General features: G+C 42.9%; 1 protein-coding gene across 3 annotated transcripts; it reads left to right on the top strand.

The window, feature by feature from the left end:
- The first annotated feature begins 272 nt into the window (after positions 1-272).
- On the top strand, positions 273-7,274 carry cdc42ep3 (CDC42 effector protein (Rho GTPase binding) 3). Of its 3 annotated transcripts, none has more exons than XM_010734593.3 (2): positions 273-1,291; positions 5,432-7,274. In XM_010734593.3, the coding sequence occupies exon 2, from the start codon at positions 5,663-5,665 to the stop codon at positions 6,743-6,745; it is 1,083 nt and encodes a 360-aa protein (XP_010732895.2). In that variant the 5' UTR covers positions 273-1,291; positions 5,432-5,662; the 3' UTR covers positions 6,746-7,274. The 3 variants fall into 3 exon arrangements, with proteins under 3 accessions (XP_010732895.2, XP_027134237.1, XP_027134236.1); XM_027278436.1 differs by lacking the exon at positions 273-1,291 and adding an exon at positions 1,324-1,471; XM_027278435.1 differs by lacking the exon at positions 273-1,291 and adding an exon at positions 1,521-1,896.
- The last annotated feature ends 9,361 nt before the right edge of the window (positions 7,275-16,635 follow it).

The raw sequence follows: 16,635 nt of genomic DNA, 5'->3' as shown, positions 1-16,635 counted from the left end.
TTTAACTACACACACACAGACATTGATTGAAATGTAAGCACCCCTCCCCCCACATGAATCTTCTTTGCCCCTTTTTTAATACACTGTACAAGCAGGGACACACACCTCTGCTCTGCTTCCCCCAACCTCTTTTGGGGAAAACTAGTGTGACATCACCTCTGAGCTGCACCGGTTACCACGGTGATAGGATTTTTTTTCCCTATACGGTGAATATGCAGAGTCGAGGTTTACCGTGTCCTTGACTTGAGAGTATCAGGTTAGAACCTTTAGGCATGTTGTCTCGTGATTTTGCTCTTGCTTTCAAAATCATTACAGAGAAACAATGATTCCCACTGAGGATGTCTATTTTTGCTGCAGCTCTACCCATGTGCTGTCCATTAGCCTATTTGTAAATGTCCCCTGTGCTGCATTGCTGCAGTATTCTGCAGCAGTAAGTCCATTCATATCCCAGCCCCTGCTGCAGCTTTGACAAACAAAAGCTTGTGCACAAAATTAATAGAATTGGATAAAATATGAGGTGATTTTTAAGGGGGAAATAATGCAAGGGTGGGTGTGCATGTGTGATAGACAGATAAGGAGAGAGAGTAGAGGCTTAAAAGAGAGACAGGAAAAGTCCAGTCAAGTGTCTGCCGGCTGCCGGCTACATTTACAGAATAGCTCTTATCAGATTTGGGCGGTCACAAAGTCAGACAGGGTGAGGCAGAAAAGCAGATGAGGGAACGAGGGAACATACACTCAGTGCACATACCATGGACTGTTTTAGAGAGGAGAGACAGCCAGACATCCCATGAGGCATGTGCCTTTCTCCACACAGCATTCATTCTTTCGAGCTTGTGATCACTCATCACTGCAGCTCCGCCAAGGCACAGGAAGCAAGGAGGATCCTCAAACGCCACAGAGCTGCTTAAAAAATCCCAGCTCTGGGTAAGAGAGAGGACAGACATGCACAGGTGCTGCTAGAGAGAGAGAGAGAGACAAGGGAGCAGAGAGAGAGAGAGAGAGGGAGAGAGAGGAAGAAGGGGGGTAGTGAGGGGAGGTGTAGGAGGAGACTTGTCTTGCTTCAGAAGGGAATAGGAGCCCGAGTGCAATTCCAAAACAGCTGTCCGGCAGACGTCCCAGTCGACAGAAGTGCAGCCCCAAGGCAGAGACAGGAGGTAGGGCAGTGTCAACATGCCACAGGAGCAGCACAGCAGCCACTGAACACACACATACAGACACACACATCAACCTGGGGCTGCAGCATTAAGGAGAACTCCGACTATACCAACATCTATCCATCGGAATATCTGAGGTGAGTGAAAGCATGAACTTGTTTTAATTCACACCCTGCTGCTACTGTAATCTGTATTTGTAGATAGGATAAAGCTGCTGCAGTTTACATGCTCTCATGGAATGGTCTTGGTTTTCCGAGAATGTCTGGAGCAGAGTGGGATATTGCTTAGTAACAGCGGAACGTGCGGAAGCGTCCATGGTGAGTTAATCTTGCACAGAAGCGTTTGTCCAGCAGAGTCTCACACATGTAACACAAGAGCTGAACTGTTAAGAGCAACATGATATCCTCCCGCTTTCCAAGAGAGACATTTTTAGTCCGGCTACACGCTTAGTGCATGTTCCTCTGAAATGCAGAGCTGGCATTGCCTTTATCTCTCCTGGGGAGCAGATTTGGTCTTTATCGGTACTCTGAGGGGGCTTTTTCTGTTTTGCCAGTATATGTTTGACATTCCCTTCATGTTTCATATGCTTTGATTCGGTTTCATGCTCATCTCTGCCAAGGATAACTCTGGCAAGTGCCGGCCATGCTTGCGGGTGGCACAAGGGGAGCGAGAAAGAAAGACAGAACAAATACTCCACCCTGCTATTCGCCCTAGTCCCGGCAGCACCACCAGGCCCCCAAAGGTTAGGCCTTTGCCTATAATTGAGGGTTTTTTTATGTAACAAACAGCTCGGTCTATTCTGTAAGGCTACCATTACCCTCTGTGGTATGTGCTTTTGCTTTTTATAACAACCCCAAAGAGGGGGTCTTTCTGCTATTCAAAGGCGTGACACAAGTCAAGGCCATGGTTAGATGTTAGAAGAGTATTTGGAAACTTCAAACTTCCCAAATTGCTTTGAAGAAACAGTGGGAGGAATACCAGTTTGTCTCCTACACGCTGATGATGTTAACACTGACCACAACTGCTTCAGAAGTATGGGACATCAGGCTATTTTTCAACAGCACTGATGTGAAATGTCAGCACAGTAATCCCATCACGGGAGGAATATTTAGGTTATGCATGGTTTCTATTTTGAAGAATGGGGAAGTCATACGCAGGTCACATTTTGAACAGCTGCTCTCTCTGAGCGTCCCTCATCACGGGCTTTGGTCAACAGTTTGGTCAACAGTGAACTGTAAAACATCATCAAACTGAAGCATTTGTTTAGGCTACAGCAGAGTTACACTTCCTCTAAGAATATACTGACCCACTTAAATCACACGTGACTTTGAGGTGTCCAGAAATACCCAGACAAATCAGGAGCAGTTTAATTACCAGATACCAACCCTACATTTATCTGCCCTCACACTCAAACTTTCATCGCTTCACTCCCTCTGTTGCCCCCCTCAATCATAAATAACCTTCTAAACACGACATGATGAGGCAAAGCTCCATTTTTAAAGAGGCTGGAGTAGCTCCAGATCACTTCATGCCCAGACAGATAACTCTTGCTGACCCAATGACACAGTGTCTTTATGCTGCAGCTCTCGCTATAACTGGATGGCTGCTCAGTCAAGCAATTTTGAAAGGAAGGTGCTATCGGATCCGCACTTCCCTGGAGGTGTAAATGAAACCCGCGACTGCATTCTGCGAAGGTGGCGCCGCCAGTCAACACGTGCCTCGTCTTCTCTTTTTTGGACCGATTCCAAAATGAAGGTGCAAATCTGGCCTTGGCTTTGAGATATACCAGAATACACCTGCTACACTATTAACAGCCTGCAGAGACACAAATGGATTGATTGGGTCCGCAGGCTAGAGGGGTCTCTCCAAGGATATCCTGAGCTCCTGTAATTGATGAAAATCTTTTTGGTACAACCCAAGCTTAACTAACATTTCTATGACTCTTGGGATTTTCTACATATAATCAAATCAATACTAATTTCCCCAAGGACTCATTAAATTGACCTTCATACTGGTTATGCAGCAGACTGACATGAGGATATTGTTTTTCTCGTACTTTTCTGTTGGCATCCGGAATTCCAGTCATGTTTGGCATATAAGCCAAACTGAGCCATCCACAGGACGGCTGACATGAAGGTCAGATCTCCGGGCTTTCACCGCACCAGCTGACTTCTCATGGGCCACAAGTGTTGACCCTGAGTAGGATGCACAGCAAATGCCCCCGCCCCTTACAAAAGTTGCTCTGATGCTAGAGGATTTCCTTTAACTTCTGTCCATACTATCGATTTCAACAAATTAGAATGCATGAGCTGTGCGTTTTCTTAGTGCCACTGGAGAGGAGAGGACCCAAAGAGACAAGGTAGATTTTATAAATTCATCCAAATTGGTATGTCTCATAGGAAGTGTTTCAGACAGCGTTGACCTCCTGTTCTTAAGAATAGCATTGAAAAACTTATTACAGATATAGATATGTGCATCTGAGCCCACAGGAAGCAGCTTTTGGCGTGTTGGTTGCTTTGTTTTACTTCGTATCCAAGCCCTATTTCCCACTGCAGTGAGCATCAGCTGTCAAGGTCAGACAGGATTGAGGAGCAGCAGTGAAAGAAGTGGGAGGAAGAGAAATGGAAGAAAGAAAAAATAAGAGAAAAGCTTGAACAATTGAGGGATTTTGCTCAAACCCCCTCCTCACACCCTTTCCCTTCATCAAACACTGCAGCACTCCTCTCCGCCCTCCTCCTTCCCTTTTTCTCTCTCTAGCTATTAGCAAACAAACACGCTCTCCTTCGCACACATGGCATGCTTTCAAAACTGCTATCTCTCACAGGCGCAGTCAGGCACCTCGTGCATACACTCACACTCACACCAGCACTCAAACACACAAGGAGCCTTGGAGAGCGGTGTTGCCATTCAACACATACACACATGTTTTGCATCCCTCAGTGTTTGTCATGGTTATATATAGCTTGCTGGGTGACACATTTATTTGTGTTGTTGTAATGACATCCCCCTAAACTGAGAAGATTCCACCTTGTGCTTCACATCCTGTGAAGTTTATTTAAGTCGAGGCTCTCATAAAGCAGATATTGGTGCTACAGCACTTTATCAGACAGGTTGGACACACAATTCCAAGCTCGCTATTTGGATTCAAATACGTAGCAAGTGTCTGTCTCTCTGGCTCCATACTAATGTGCCTGCTGAATAAACATAGCCTACTTAAAGTGCCTCTGATAAGGCTGATGCAGTGTGTCTCTATGGGGTCGGTTGCAGCAGGAATGTGGATGTTTTCTCAGTGAAACCTTTTTTCGGGGGATAGACTTGACCGCCCAGGCACTTTTTGTGGAGCAGCGCACTCTGTCAGACGGTCACTGCTGACAGACTTCTCATAAGTAAATATGTCTATAAATGGGCAAGCTCTCTCTTCACCGGACTGGTGCTCTCTCCCACCCCCCCACCCCCATCACACACACACATACACACACTGTCAACTCCCTTCCTCCACCGAGTGTTTTTCCCTTTCTCCTTGGTTGCTATGTCATTTCAAACGGTCAAACCGATTCTCCCCTCTTTTTACTGAGTTCATCCTACGCTAAGCTGGCTGCCAGCGTGGTGACATTCATGGTTGGGTTTGTAATGGAAAAGCTCTGAGAAGACACAATGCAATGGTATCTCGGCCCTTTATTAAACTTGGAGCCATCGCATCACTTCACAATCTGCATCACCTTCTTTCTTAAAATCCACTTGCTCTGTAATCCCTTGCTCTATCTACCTCACACAATCCCCCTAAAACCCCTTTCCTCCCCTATTTCACCCCTCTGGTCCATCTCTATCTCTGTGCGTGCCTGAGCAGTAGCTTGTTCCTAAAACAGGCTGCCTTGCTCTGATCCTACTAAAGACCCGCTTTTGCTTCTCCTCTCTCAATCTGCGTTCCAGCTGTTCCACATTAGCACATCCAGAGTTGCAGAGGCCAAAAGAGGCTCATGTGTGGAAATGTGAATAGAGCAGCGAAAAGCCTGAGACCCAGGCCTCATCCTCCTCTGCTCTGGCTTCTGAGTTCGCCAGATGCAAGATGAGGATGGGGATGTTTTTTTTTCTTCTTGAGGGGTCCAAAGTTTATTTGTGGGACTTCTGTTGGTGACCAGATTTCTTTTTCTGGAAGGCAAGAGAAGAGTTTTGTATCAGTAACAGCATTCATCAAAGGAAACCTTCAGGAGATTTGTCAGCGCTGAGTTCATGTTTAAAAAAATGCTGACATATATTTTGTTTGTCTCTGCTTTCAGGAAAGTGGCTACTTGACCTTTCTACAACACCGGACATCAACAGTCTCGTTTGGAATCCCATTTCCTGATCGATGCCGCAATTGCTGAAACTTATTTTTGTCCTGCATGATCGGTGTGCTGCTGAGAATGTAACTCGAGCTTCTCCCCTCGGGAACTGTAACGTCCAGAACTTATAGAACATTTCAGACTTTCTTATCCTGCCTATCCGAGATCTCTTCTGCAGTTACAGCTATGCCAGCGAAAGCACCCATATACCTGAAACCAACCAATAATAAGAAGGGAAAGAAATGTCGCCTCAGAGATATTTTATCCCCAGACATGATAAGTCCACCACTTGGGGACTTTCGCCACACCATCCATATTGGCAAAGGTGGAGAGAGAGATGCCTTTGGAGACATGTCTTTTCTCCAGGGGAAGTTTGAACTCCTACCTGGGAAGGGAGACGTCCACCCTCAGTATGGCATCCAAAATGAGTTTCTGAGAGCTAACAGCACCGGTGATGCTTCCTTTGCTGAGACCCCCTCTCCGGTGCTCAAGAACGCTATCTCCCTTCCGACTATTGGTGGCTGCCAGGCACTTACCCTTCCCCTGATCTCCTCCACCGTGTTCTCCATGCCCCCAGGGCCATTAGAGGACATCATTGGGCCTACAGCTCCCAAGAAACCTGACAGCACAGAGGAGGTAGAGATCCTGCAGATGGATGCTCTGTTGCGTTCCATGGACATGTTCAGCAGCGAGCCTACATCTCCCTCCGCAGATATTCAGTCAAAGCCTGATGTCCTCCTGGATCTGCTGGAAAACACAGATAAGTCCACCTCTAAGGCAGTTGCCAAAGCTAACAAAATAAACAAGAGTGAATCCAGGTTTGACAAGCCATCATCCTATTATATCAATGGTCACAGCAACAGCACCTTCAAAGCTAATGGAAGCCTGAATAGCAACACAAGCAGCGACAGCTTTGACAGCTACAGCGGTAAAGGGGACTTCCAGAACAAGATCTGCAATGGCAGCCGGAATCTCAATGACAATGGCAACTGCAATGGTTATGGACACTTTAACAATGACATTACCATGGGCTTCAAGCAGGAGCTCTCAAAGTGCAATGGAGACTGGGTGGACAGGGACAGTGGGGTGGAAGAGGGCCGCATCTGTGATTTTGAGTTTGAGTTTTCCAAGCAGAAGAGCACGTCACAGGATTCCCTCGCCCAGATCACTGCAGGGTCATTCCTCTCCCTTGAACTAGATCTGGGCCCATCCATCCTGGACGATGTGCTCAACATAATGGATAAACCCGCAGCGAAGAGCAGGCCTTGAGCTGCATTGAGGCCCCAGGAGGAAAAAGGGAATTACTAAACTATAGCCATGAGAAAAGAAAGACTCAAAAAGTAATCAAAATGGTGTCTGGATATATCATTGAGATGAAAATGAGCTACAATAGACAGAGCTGCTTATGTTTTTATTGTCAAAACATGTAACTATTCTAGCTTCTATGGAGTGTTTCTTCTTTTTTTTGTTTTGTTTGCCATGCTAGCCGCATGTTTAAAATGCATGTACTCTTGAGTTACAGCTAAAACACAGCCATTGTGCCTTTGACTATAAAAATGCTTTATGATAGATTTGTGTTTTTACGTTGACTTCCACGGTATATACATGATAACTCTGAGGTCTTTTGCTTTTTTACACAGTCTTGAACATATTGCATTTTGTGACTTTATGTGTGTTTAACAAGGCATTATTTAGTTTGTCACATAATTCATTTGCCACACGAATATTTCAAACAACAGAACACTATGCATATTTGTGTTTTTAAAAAATTAACACAAATAAATTGATTTAAATTGAATTCTGGCTAATTTCTTGCTGCCAATCTGTGCATACACCAGAACAAGGAGTCCAAAAATGGTAACTCAGAAATCAGAAATCAGAAAATCAGAATCAGAAAAAGAAGCAAAACAAAGGGAAGAAGGTAAACAAGAAATGCACAAAATATAAAAGGAGCTACAGATTGACAGATAGAAGGATAGAATGGATTTATTTGCTCGCCTCTGACATTCCTTACATTCTGCGTCTTTGCCCTGCAGTGGGAGCACCGGTGGGCCTTCATCTACTCAACCAGGCGCCTGCTCCATTTGTTTGCATGTGGCGGGACAGGCAGAGGAGGGGTCTTTGAAATTCCCTGCATTCCAGCCTCAGAGCACAAGTGTCCAGTACCAGACATAAATCAGCTGTTTCAACAGCAGAGGGAGGGCTTTGGTCTTAGAGCTGAACTACCGTCAGCCAGGATGTATATAGCGAGATGAGGTTATAAAACATGCGCTTACAACCCCCGGGCAAACTTTGCTCAGTGCTGAACGATCGATGTGTACTCTCCCTCTGTCTAGTTACAATAAAGATATGTTGACCCAGCAGCATTGAAGCAACAGCTTGAAAGTAGGACAGCTGCGATTACCCACACATGCAGCCTCTTGAAATGAATTCAACTGCCCCTCACCAGTGGCCTCGTTGCCCTGATCGCCTGTCCCAGTGGGACACATCAAGGGTAAATCATAACAAGACCTTATGGCTTATGGTAAACACCCACGTGCCACACATGTCATGCTTGTTTAGAGAAAACAAGAACTCCCTCACATCTAGAGTCAAATGTACTTGTGTTAGCAGGCTAATTTCACATGCAAATAATAATCTGGGTTCGATTTCACTTCTGTTATTTAGCCGGCCAATGTGGCAAACCGAATGAAATCCCTCAAAGGCCTCAGAATGTCCGTAAACAACCACGACCGGGCCCGGCATCTAAAGCTGCCGTAAAACCAGATGTTAGAGGAGACATGAACATTTCCCCATGCAAGAAAACCCATGTCATGGCAGATGCCCCAGCCATTGGAAAATCCCAGCATTAGTGCTGAAGAGCTTGCATATGGTTAGCTAAACCATACAACCTCCGAGTATGAGTAATGAAAACCTTTGCTGTCAAGGTAATTACTATGCTTATACCTGCAATGGTACATCACTCACTTGATGACAGCCTTCATTTTGACAAACATGGACCCCAAGCAAACTCTTTTTAGTTTACAGAAGAATTTGCGACCACAGCACTGTAGCGTGTTGTGTAACATATTAGAAGTATTTCTGTAGAGATGCCAAAGCTCTCGGACACAAAATACCAGGAAATACCAGTGTTTTAGGAAATCCAACACAAATACTCGACATATGTTACACCCTGAATACTACCCCTATGTTCTCTGACTGTGAGTTCAGCGCTCTACATGAAATACAGAGCGAAGGTTTTTGTTTGTGTGAAAGACCAACTGGCGTTGTGCCCTGACTTCAGTGTCTTATGTAAGATTTATGTTTCTATCATTTCAAAGCCCAGACAACAAATCACTGCATCAGTATTTGAACAGTATGTTGGCTACCTGCAGACACATGGTGTCTTGTCTTGTTTCTGGCTTAGTTCCTCTCTGGGAGCCTGGGGGCAGACGAGAAAATACAAGAGATGGAAGGTAGAATTCGTTTTGGTGGACTGTTTCTCATTACCGCAGGGCCAAGGTGGAAGTTTGACCTGAAGAGACCTTGACTCCAACTGCTTCTGATATTCCACACTATACAGCAACGCAATCAGGGAACTCATTGTGACACCCACAGACTCACAAGCAGAACAATATTCCACTTGTTTTATGAGCAACAGCTTATGTTAGCTGGACTTCATGTTTTTCATGTGTTTGCTTGACTCTATTTTTAAATAAATGCGCCTTTTGTTCAAATATTTCTGTGCAGCCAAACTGGTGTTACTGAAAACAGGGGAGTGACTGCCAAATTGGTGATGTTAGGCGAGTGAGGGAGGTGACACGGGTGTTGCCAGTACCTGCTGCCTTGTAATTTCCTAAGCAGTTGCTTTCTTGACAAAAACAGAAAAAGCCTAATTGCTAAATTCTGTCTCTTTGACTTTGATGCCGTGGTTTAGTAGGGATAATGAAAAACATAAGCAAACAGGAACATATACAACTTTTTAAAGCATGCAAGCATTCCCTGGTATATGATTACCAAAAAAAATACATTTGACACATCCAGTGAGTTGAGTTTTATCAGAAAACATAAATTATAAGGACAAAAAGGCACTCAAAATCTACTTGGTCTTACATGACAAGGGAGAGCATTTCATGAATGTTCCTCCAGCAGATCAGTGATCCGGGGGATCCAGCTCCTCAGTTTCCTGGGCTAAGGTGAAGCTGTCAGTTCACAGATGAATAAGCTTTGGCCCAGAGGCCACCGGTGCCAAAGAAAGCACGGCTCAGACCCAGCAAAACTTTCCACCCAACCTCCACAACGGAGCTGCATAATGTGCACACTGTCTTTCACATAGAGGTGTTAGTGAAGGAGCCCCTCATAGCCGGATTTGAGCTGTGTCAGACGGATGAGAGGGGAAACTTTAATAAGATGTTTCCCTGCTCGCTGGCCCTCGATGGAGACAGCAGAGACGTGAGTAGCAGGATAAAGCTCTTCTTGTTTTCACCTGCTGTAAATGTCCTCCAGCACAAAATGAGGCCAAACAAAGATACAGTACCTTCCACCTAGCCAACAGACTGAGCAGGAGGAAATATCTGAGGTATGAGAACAACTTTTCTTAGGAATATTATTGTTAAATATTTCTCTTGCTTGCTGAAGAGATATCACACATTGTTGATACACACTGCACTTTATCCAAAACTGAATGCCATGCCTATGATAATCACGGCCTCAGTAGTGGAGGTTTGTTGGGAACATTTACTTTGGGATGCTGAGCATGGAGCTTGGAATCAAGTGTTCTGTAGATCTGCTGATTTAGCATCGCAGAGCTGCAGCTCCCTTTCATAAGACAACAACAGGAGAGAGCAGAGAGAACTTATTCTCTGGGGTGAATAAAATGAGCCTGAGCAGGGGCTGATGCAGTGCAGATACGAGCGAGCTCACATGCAGTTTGCACTGGCAGGCAATGGATACCTCAGGTTCACTGCACTGTTGACTGTTGTTTGGCTGACAGTAACCATAGCGAGTTGAGTTTGTATCTTCAGCACGTGAGGGCTGAGCTGAAAGGAGGGCAGAGACAGGATGAGAGTTAAACAGAGCAGTGTCACCTCAGAGGCACCAGAATACCTCGGTGATAAAACCCAGGCCCAGTTAATCGTAGTGCCACGCAATGTAGAGCAAAACAAGGGCTACTGTACACTTAATTGTGAATTTCAATTATCTCTAATGTGAATCATAATTAGGGGTTATTTACACTGGGCAGCATTCAGCACAATACATAGACTGTACTGTTTAAAGAGTTCATATAGATGTAACTGCAGTTCCAGCTATTAAATGTAATTTTCTAAGGTTAATTAGAATATTAAATTTTAATTACTTTTTGATTTGTAGACTTTATAAATTGGTATAATTTGGCATGAAGCATCACAGACAAGGAAAGTTTTGTCCTCGGTATATAATTTGTTATGCTGCATGATTTGCATGAGTATCAAAACTGTTTGAATTCAGTTAATCTACCCATGAGTGGTGTAGCTGTACAGGAATGAATACCAGGACATGTGTTAGTGTTCAAGTGGAGGCATGTGTGGAAATTGTGGTAGTTGGTAATCCACTAAAGTAAAATATGTAAATCTTTTTTTTTTTAATCCTTAGGGTCCAGAGGTTTTATCCAATTAGTGCTAAGTAAAGATGATAAAGAAGGACCAGCTTTAAAGCAAGTCTATGTAACCTTTGAAAGAAGACACAAGCTTCCTATTACAAATCAGACTTTAAAGGACCAGTGTGCATTATTTGAAATGCCAAAGGATCTATCTAGTGGCAGCATTTAGCTTGTCCACACTGGGAAACAGGAGAAACATGGTGCTTTAACATGGCGGACATTGTCTGTAGACATAAAAGGCTCATCTAAGGTAACAAATCAATCCATCCATTTTTTGTATGTGATTATACACTAATGAAAACATACTTATAAGTATTATTATCCATTTCTGCCATATTCTTTAAATAGAACACTGTAAATCTTGCACACTGTACCTTTAAATTCACCAAGAATAATCACTTCAATACTTGGTCTGGTATGACCAGTTGCTTATGTTGACTAATGTTAGTTTTGTTAGATAGATAAGGCTGCGTAACTGACATTAGTTTGTTAACTTAGTGGCAATTCTCTGTCTATGTTTTTGTAATAATATGTTTTAGCATTAACCATAATCTTGTTCTGTGGCCACAGTCGCAAGTATGTGTGCATAGTTTCCATATGTTGTTTAATAATAATAATAAAAAAAGATACTTAAACCATTTAAGCTCTCGTGAAAAATGAACTCAGAAAACTCATATAGACTGGTGACTTTGTGTCACAGCTGTGTTTTGTCATGTTGAGTCAAAACAGCCTATTGTGCAGTGAATTCTCCAGATAGACACTAGATAATGTGCATTACTGTACTGGGTTCAGCCTGCAGTCAGTGACATTCACTGTCCTCCTGTCAGCTTTATGATAAATACTGCAAGGGTGTTCTGAGACATTGGGCTTAGCACAAAGTCTCTGCTTGCCATTTTAACCAGCTTAATTTACAACAACCCCCCACACTGCAAACAATTCATGAATTATTTATATTTATTCATATCTATTCCAGCTTGGGAAGAATGGGAGTGTGACTAAGCCAAGTAGGATGGGACAGTAATGTATGCTCTCTGTATCTGAGCACTCCTTCTAAGGCAGCACAAGGGAATGAAACCAAAGGCAGTGATCATGTGAGTCTTTCTAACACCCTTGTCTATATTTTCTCTCTTTTCAAATGGGCATGCCCCCAATCCAGGGCAGCAACCCATTCGGGTGCCCTCCTTTGGACAGCAACCTATATTCACCCATAGGAGGTATTTATATATTTGCTCTTTGCTGCATTTCCTCCAGACAACCCTCAGAGAATTCCTTCGAAGCCATGCAGAGGGAAGGATGTGTGTTTGCGGGGGTGGAGGAGGGGGGGTTTATGGGGTGTCTCCCCTTATAGATGTGGGTGACATCACTTACCATGTTCTCCTCTCGCAGGTCAACAACATCTCTGTCACTGTAATGAGATGACTGTACTCAGTCATCTTCTGGTATCCAATAATGAGGCCATTGAGTTGCTTAGGGAGTGGCATTTATTGGCAGATATTTGCCACCCCTAAGAATACTTTAGACTGTTAATGAGATTTCAATGCAAAACATCTTCATCTCCAGCGTGATGTGATTTACAGATTGGCAATGTGTAAAAACTGGACAGAATAAAAGTTCACAAATGTTTAAAGATCCAGAAAATGAACAAACATCATCAACAAAATATGAAGAGGTAACAACTATGACACTATGACAAAGACGTCTATGTATTAGGCCCATATTTTCAGCATTCAGTCTTCCTATATGTTTTAATATCCCTGTGTACACTTGTCATTCTACTCTTACTATCAATAATTTGAATTGTGTGGTATATCCTATTTATATAGTATGTTTATATATTTTTATACAGTAATACCTCTTTTGTACTTCTACAGTATATAGTTGACACCAGCTTGACCTTGTACAGCAGTGGTCCCCAACCTTTTCCTAACTGCGGACCGGTCAACGCTTGACAATTTTACTGCGGACCGGGGGGGGGGCTGAGAACATGCGCGGAGAACATGCAGTAGGCATAGTAGCTTGTTGCCCGTGAAATCCGATGAGTCAATTAAAAATTATCAACCCAAAAAAAATTAACAACTACCTCGCACAATTAATTATCTTTTGTAATTTACATTTATACTTAATATTTTCTTCTTCTCCTACCAACTGTGGATGAAGTAGTAAGTCCCCCTTTAGTATAGTCCCAGTCTAAGTCGAGCGGTCTTTTATTTTGAAACGGTTTTTTATTTCGAAATGACCATATTCTCCTCACTTGAGGGAGACTTAGATAATAAATAAAACAGAAATAACTAATTAATTCTTGCCCGGTACTGATTGATCCAGCCTGGGGGTTGGGGACCACTGTTGTACAGTATATAGAACACTTACAGTAGACTCTACTCTATGTTTTATTATATTTTATTTTATTCTTTTTTACTTATTATTAGTTTACGTCCTTATGTGTAGTGCTGTTACACATTTATCATTCTTATTACTGAGCTGACCTGTTCTTCACGTCCAACACATTTTATTGTATTGTTGACCCTGTGTTATCCTGTCTATGACAAATGAACCTAAAACTGAAACTGAAAACTCAGTCCAGCATGACAAGGAAGAAGTAGGGAAAGAGCTGCTGCTGTTAGCCGAAAGACAGCAGACAGAGAAGCTTCAGGAAGAGATGGGAAGGGCAGAGTTAGAGTTTCTGGTGGAATAAACACCAGGAGCTCTGATCTGGAGGCGTTAAGGTGCGGGAGGAAGGAGAGTCCAGGGCTTACCTTTGGGATGCGTTTGATTATTTATTTTCACTCTAGCTTCTCAAACTGTCTGAGGAGGTGCAGACATCCACAATTGTTTTTGTGGATGTCTGTGGGCACCCAGGGATAGTAAGTTGGACTACCTTACCTGTCTAAGTGCAGAAAACATGTGTGTGGGACTTCCAGCTGTACATGAACTAACTTAGCTCACAGTGGTCAAGGTACAGCACCTAGCTATTGTACAATAGCTCCTCCTCAAATCTCAATTTGAACTGATTAAACAAATACAGATACAATGTGTGAGACAATTGATAGATTTATACCATTCTCATGTTTGTCAGCCATGCTGTCAGTTTGTTAGCTTAGTTCAGCTCAGCAAAGACTTGGAAACATGGAAAAACACCTCGCCTGGCTCTGCCTGAAATTATCCAACTTTGGACAGAGCCAGGCTATTTTTCCATCCTTGTCCATATGCTAAGCTAACCTGCGGCTGAACATAGCCTCATTGGCAGACAGACATGTGGTATCAATCTTATCTAACTCTCAGACAGAAAGAGTGTTATTTTCCAAAATGTTGAGCCATTTCTTTAAAAGTTACGTCCTTCAGCTGCACAGACAACATGATGAGCATTATTTAATGCCTCTAACTCTCTGAAGACTTTTGTAAAGCCTACAGCTCTTGAAAAGTGAATCTTCCCACTTTGGGAGAAAACTACCTTGGCTCTATTAAGTTTGCCTTCTGTTTATTTTCAGTGGAATTGCCTCCGGTCTCTTGATAACATGCCGAATTCCTGGCTGTCTTATATCTACAAGAAGGATGAGTCAGTACTGAACTGTCCAAGAGCATCCAGCTATTTGCCCGTATTTTATTTAAGTGTATTTCTTAAGGATAGTCTATAATATGAGTTCTACCTGTATGGCATTACACAGCTAAAGAAAGTAGAGTGAAAGTACCAAGAGTTCAGGTCAGAGGACTGCATTCCTGCTGTTATGGCCTACAGCCTTCTGCCTTTTAAGGTAAGACCCCACTCTGTTTCTCCTTATCCCCATGCAAGCTTGATCCCTGTAACTCCCGGGGCTCACTGGGTGCCCCAGAGTCTCCTTTTATAAGTTGTCACCAGCCAGTCATGCAATCACATCTGCAGAAAATTTCCAAGCAGGTTCTTTTCCTACGACCGTAAAAAGAAACAGCAGCTGGCGGCCATTCATTTTATGCTTTGTTTGGAGGAGCTTTTACACTTCAGGTTTGCGCAGTTGAATTACGGCCAGGCAGTAAAGCGGAACAACACGCAGCATGGAGAGGGAGAGAGAGAGAGAGAGAGATAGACAGCAAGATCTCCAAACTTACAATTTCAGAAAAGAGAAAGAGTTATGAATGAGCGCTGATGATATTCTCATAGTGCCGTGACCTATGCCTTGCTCTCAAGAGCTGCATTGTGCTTCCACCTGAAACACACCAAGCTATGTCTGCGAAATTCATCTCATTTCCATTTGACACCATGGGGAGTAAAGCAATATAACAGCTTATAGTTCAGCTTCTTTCACTGGATTGTCAATCATCAGTGAGGACTGAGGAGCTCTGGCTCTCTCCATAAGCCCCGTCAACATTAAGAAAAAGTCTTGGACAGACTCCCAGTATGCATCAAGATCAACGTTAAATGACTACCAAGAGTTTAAACATTGAACAACACAAAAGGGGTCATCGTCTGGATCACCCAAGGATGACTCAATAATTCAACACAGAATGCCATATTTTCTTAAAATATTTCACTGTAAAAATATACCTTTAAATCATTTCTCCATAAGCCTGTGAGTGAGGTTATCAGTTCTTCACTAGGCTGACAGAAGAGTAACTCGAGTGAGCCCTCTATAGGTAAGTTTTGCCAAAACACTGCATAAAACACTATGTTCAATTTCCCAGTTACCTCAGGTTTCTTTAACCGATGGCACTTCTACATTGTTGCACAACAACCTCATTAATCCCACACATCATCTCTTACATAACTGACCTTTCCCAGGGATCACAGGGCCCAAGGTCCTCTTCTTCCAGGAGGGAAAATACCAGCAATGAAGTCTCCCAGATGCAAAGTTCATTTTTTGGCTGTCAGTGAGATTGAAGAACATGGCTCATGTTCATCTCTGAGGTTAGAGTTTATGTCCTCTGGGGACCTGTGTGCTTGTGGTCTTCGGGAGCTGCTCGGATGTCCAGCTTTTCAAATGTGTCAAACTGACAAATTATTGATGGTTATTCTGATAAGGAGCCCACACACAGGAGCAGGGTCAAATACTGCTAATACCAGACTGCTACTACTCCCACCGATAGTGGAAAAGTGTTCCCAAACATAGACACACATAGCAACAAGAAACAATACAGACAGTGTTAACAGAGTAACTGGTCAGGTTTTCATCAAACTGCATTTCATTAACTTTAGGAAATTTTCAGTCAGGAAAATTAAAGTGCTCATAAAAATAGGTGGATGGAAACATTTTCCTCAATATCCCTCATTATTATCAGCTTATCAGCTCATTAAAGTCACCATATTGCCATTATTATATCTAAATATTGCACTGATTTAACAATTTCATAATTAGCATGTTATTACTACTGAGTTATATTGTGACGTTATTACTTTATATTCATACTTAAATCTGATCAAAGTACACCTGAACAGTTTTTAGTGTTAAACTCTTAATTAAAAAAAATTAAAACATAAGACTATTTATGCAGATGTAACTTCACCAGTTAAATTACATGAGTTTGTTGCATGAGGTCCCTGTCAATCTCTACTTTCATCATCAAATAAATTTAA

The sequence above is a fragment of the Larimichthys crocea genome, chromosome III (genome assembly GCF_000972845.2).
Source record: "Larimichthys crocea isolate SSNF chromosome III, L_crocea_2.0, whole genome shotgun sequence".
Lineage (NCBI taxonomy): Eukaryota > Metazoa > Chordata > Actinopteri > Sciaenidae > Larimichthys > Larimichthys crocea.
Note: the sequence above shows the minus strand (reverse complement) of the source record. Positions and strands in the feature narration are given on the sequence as shown.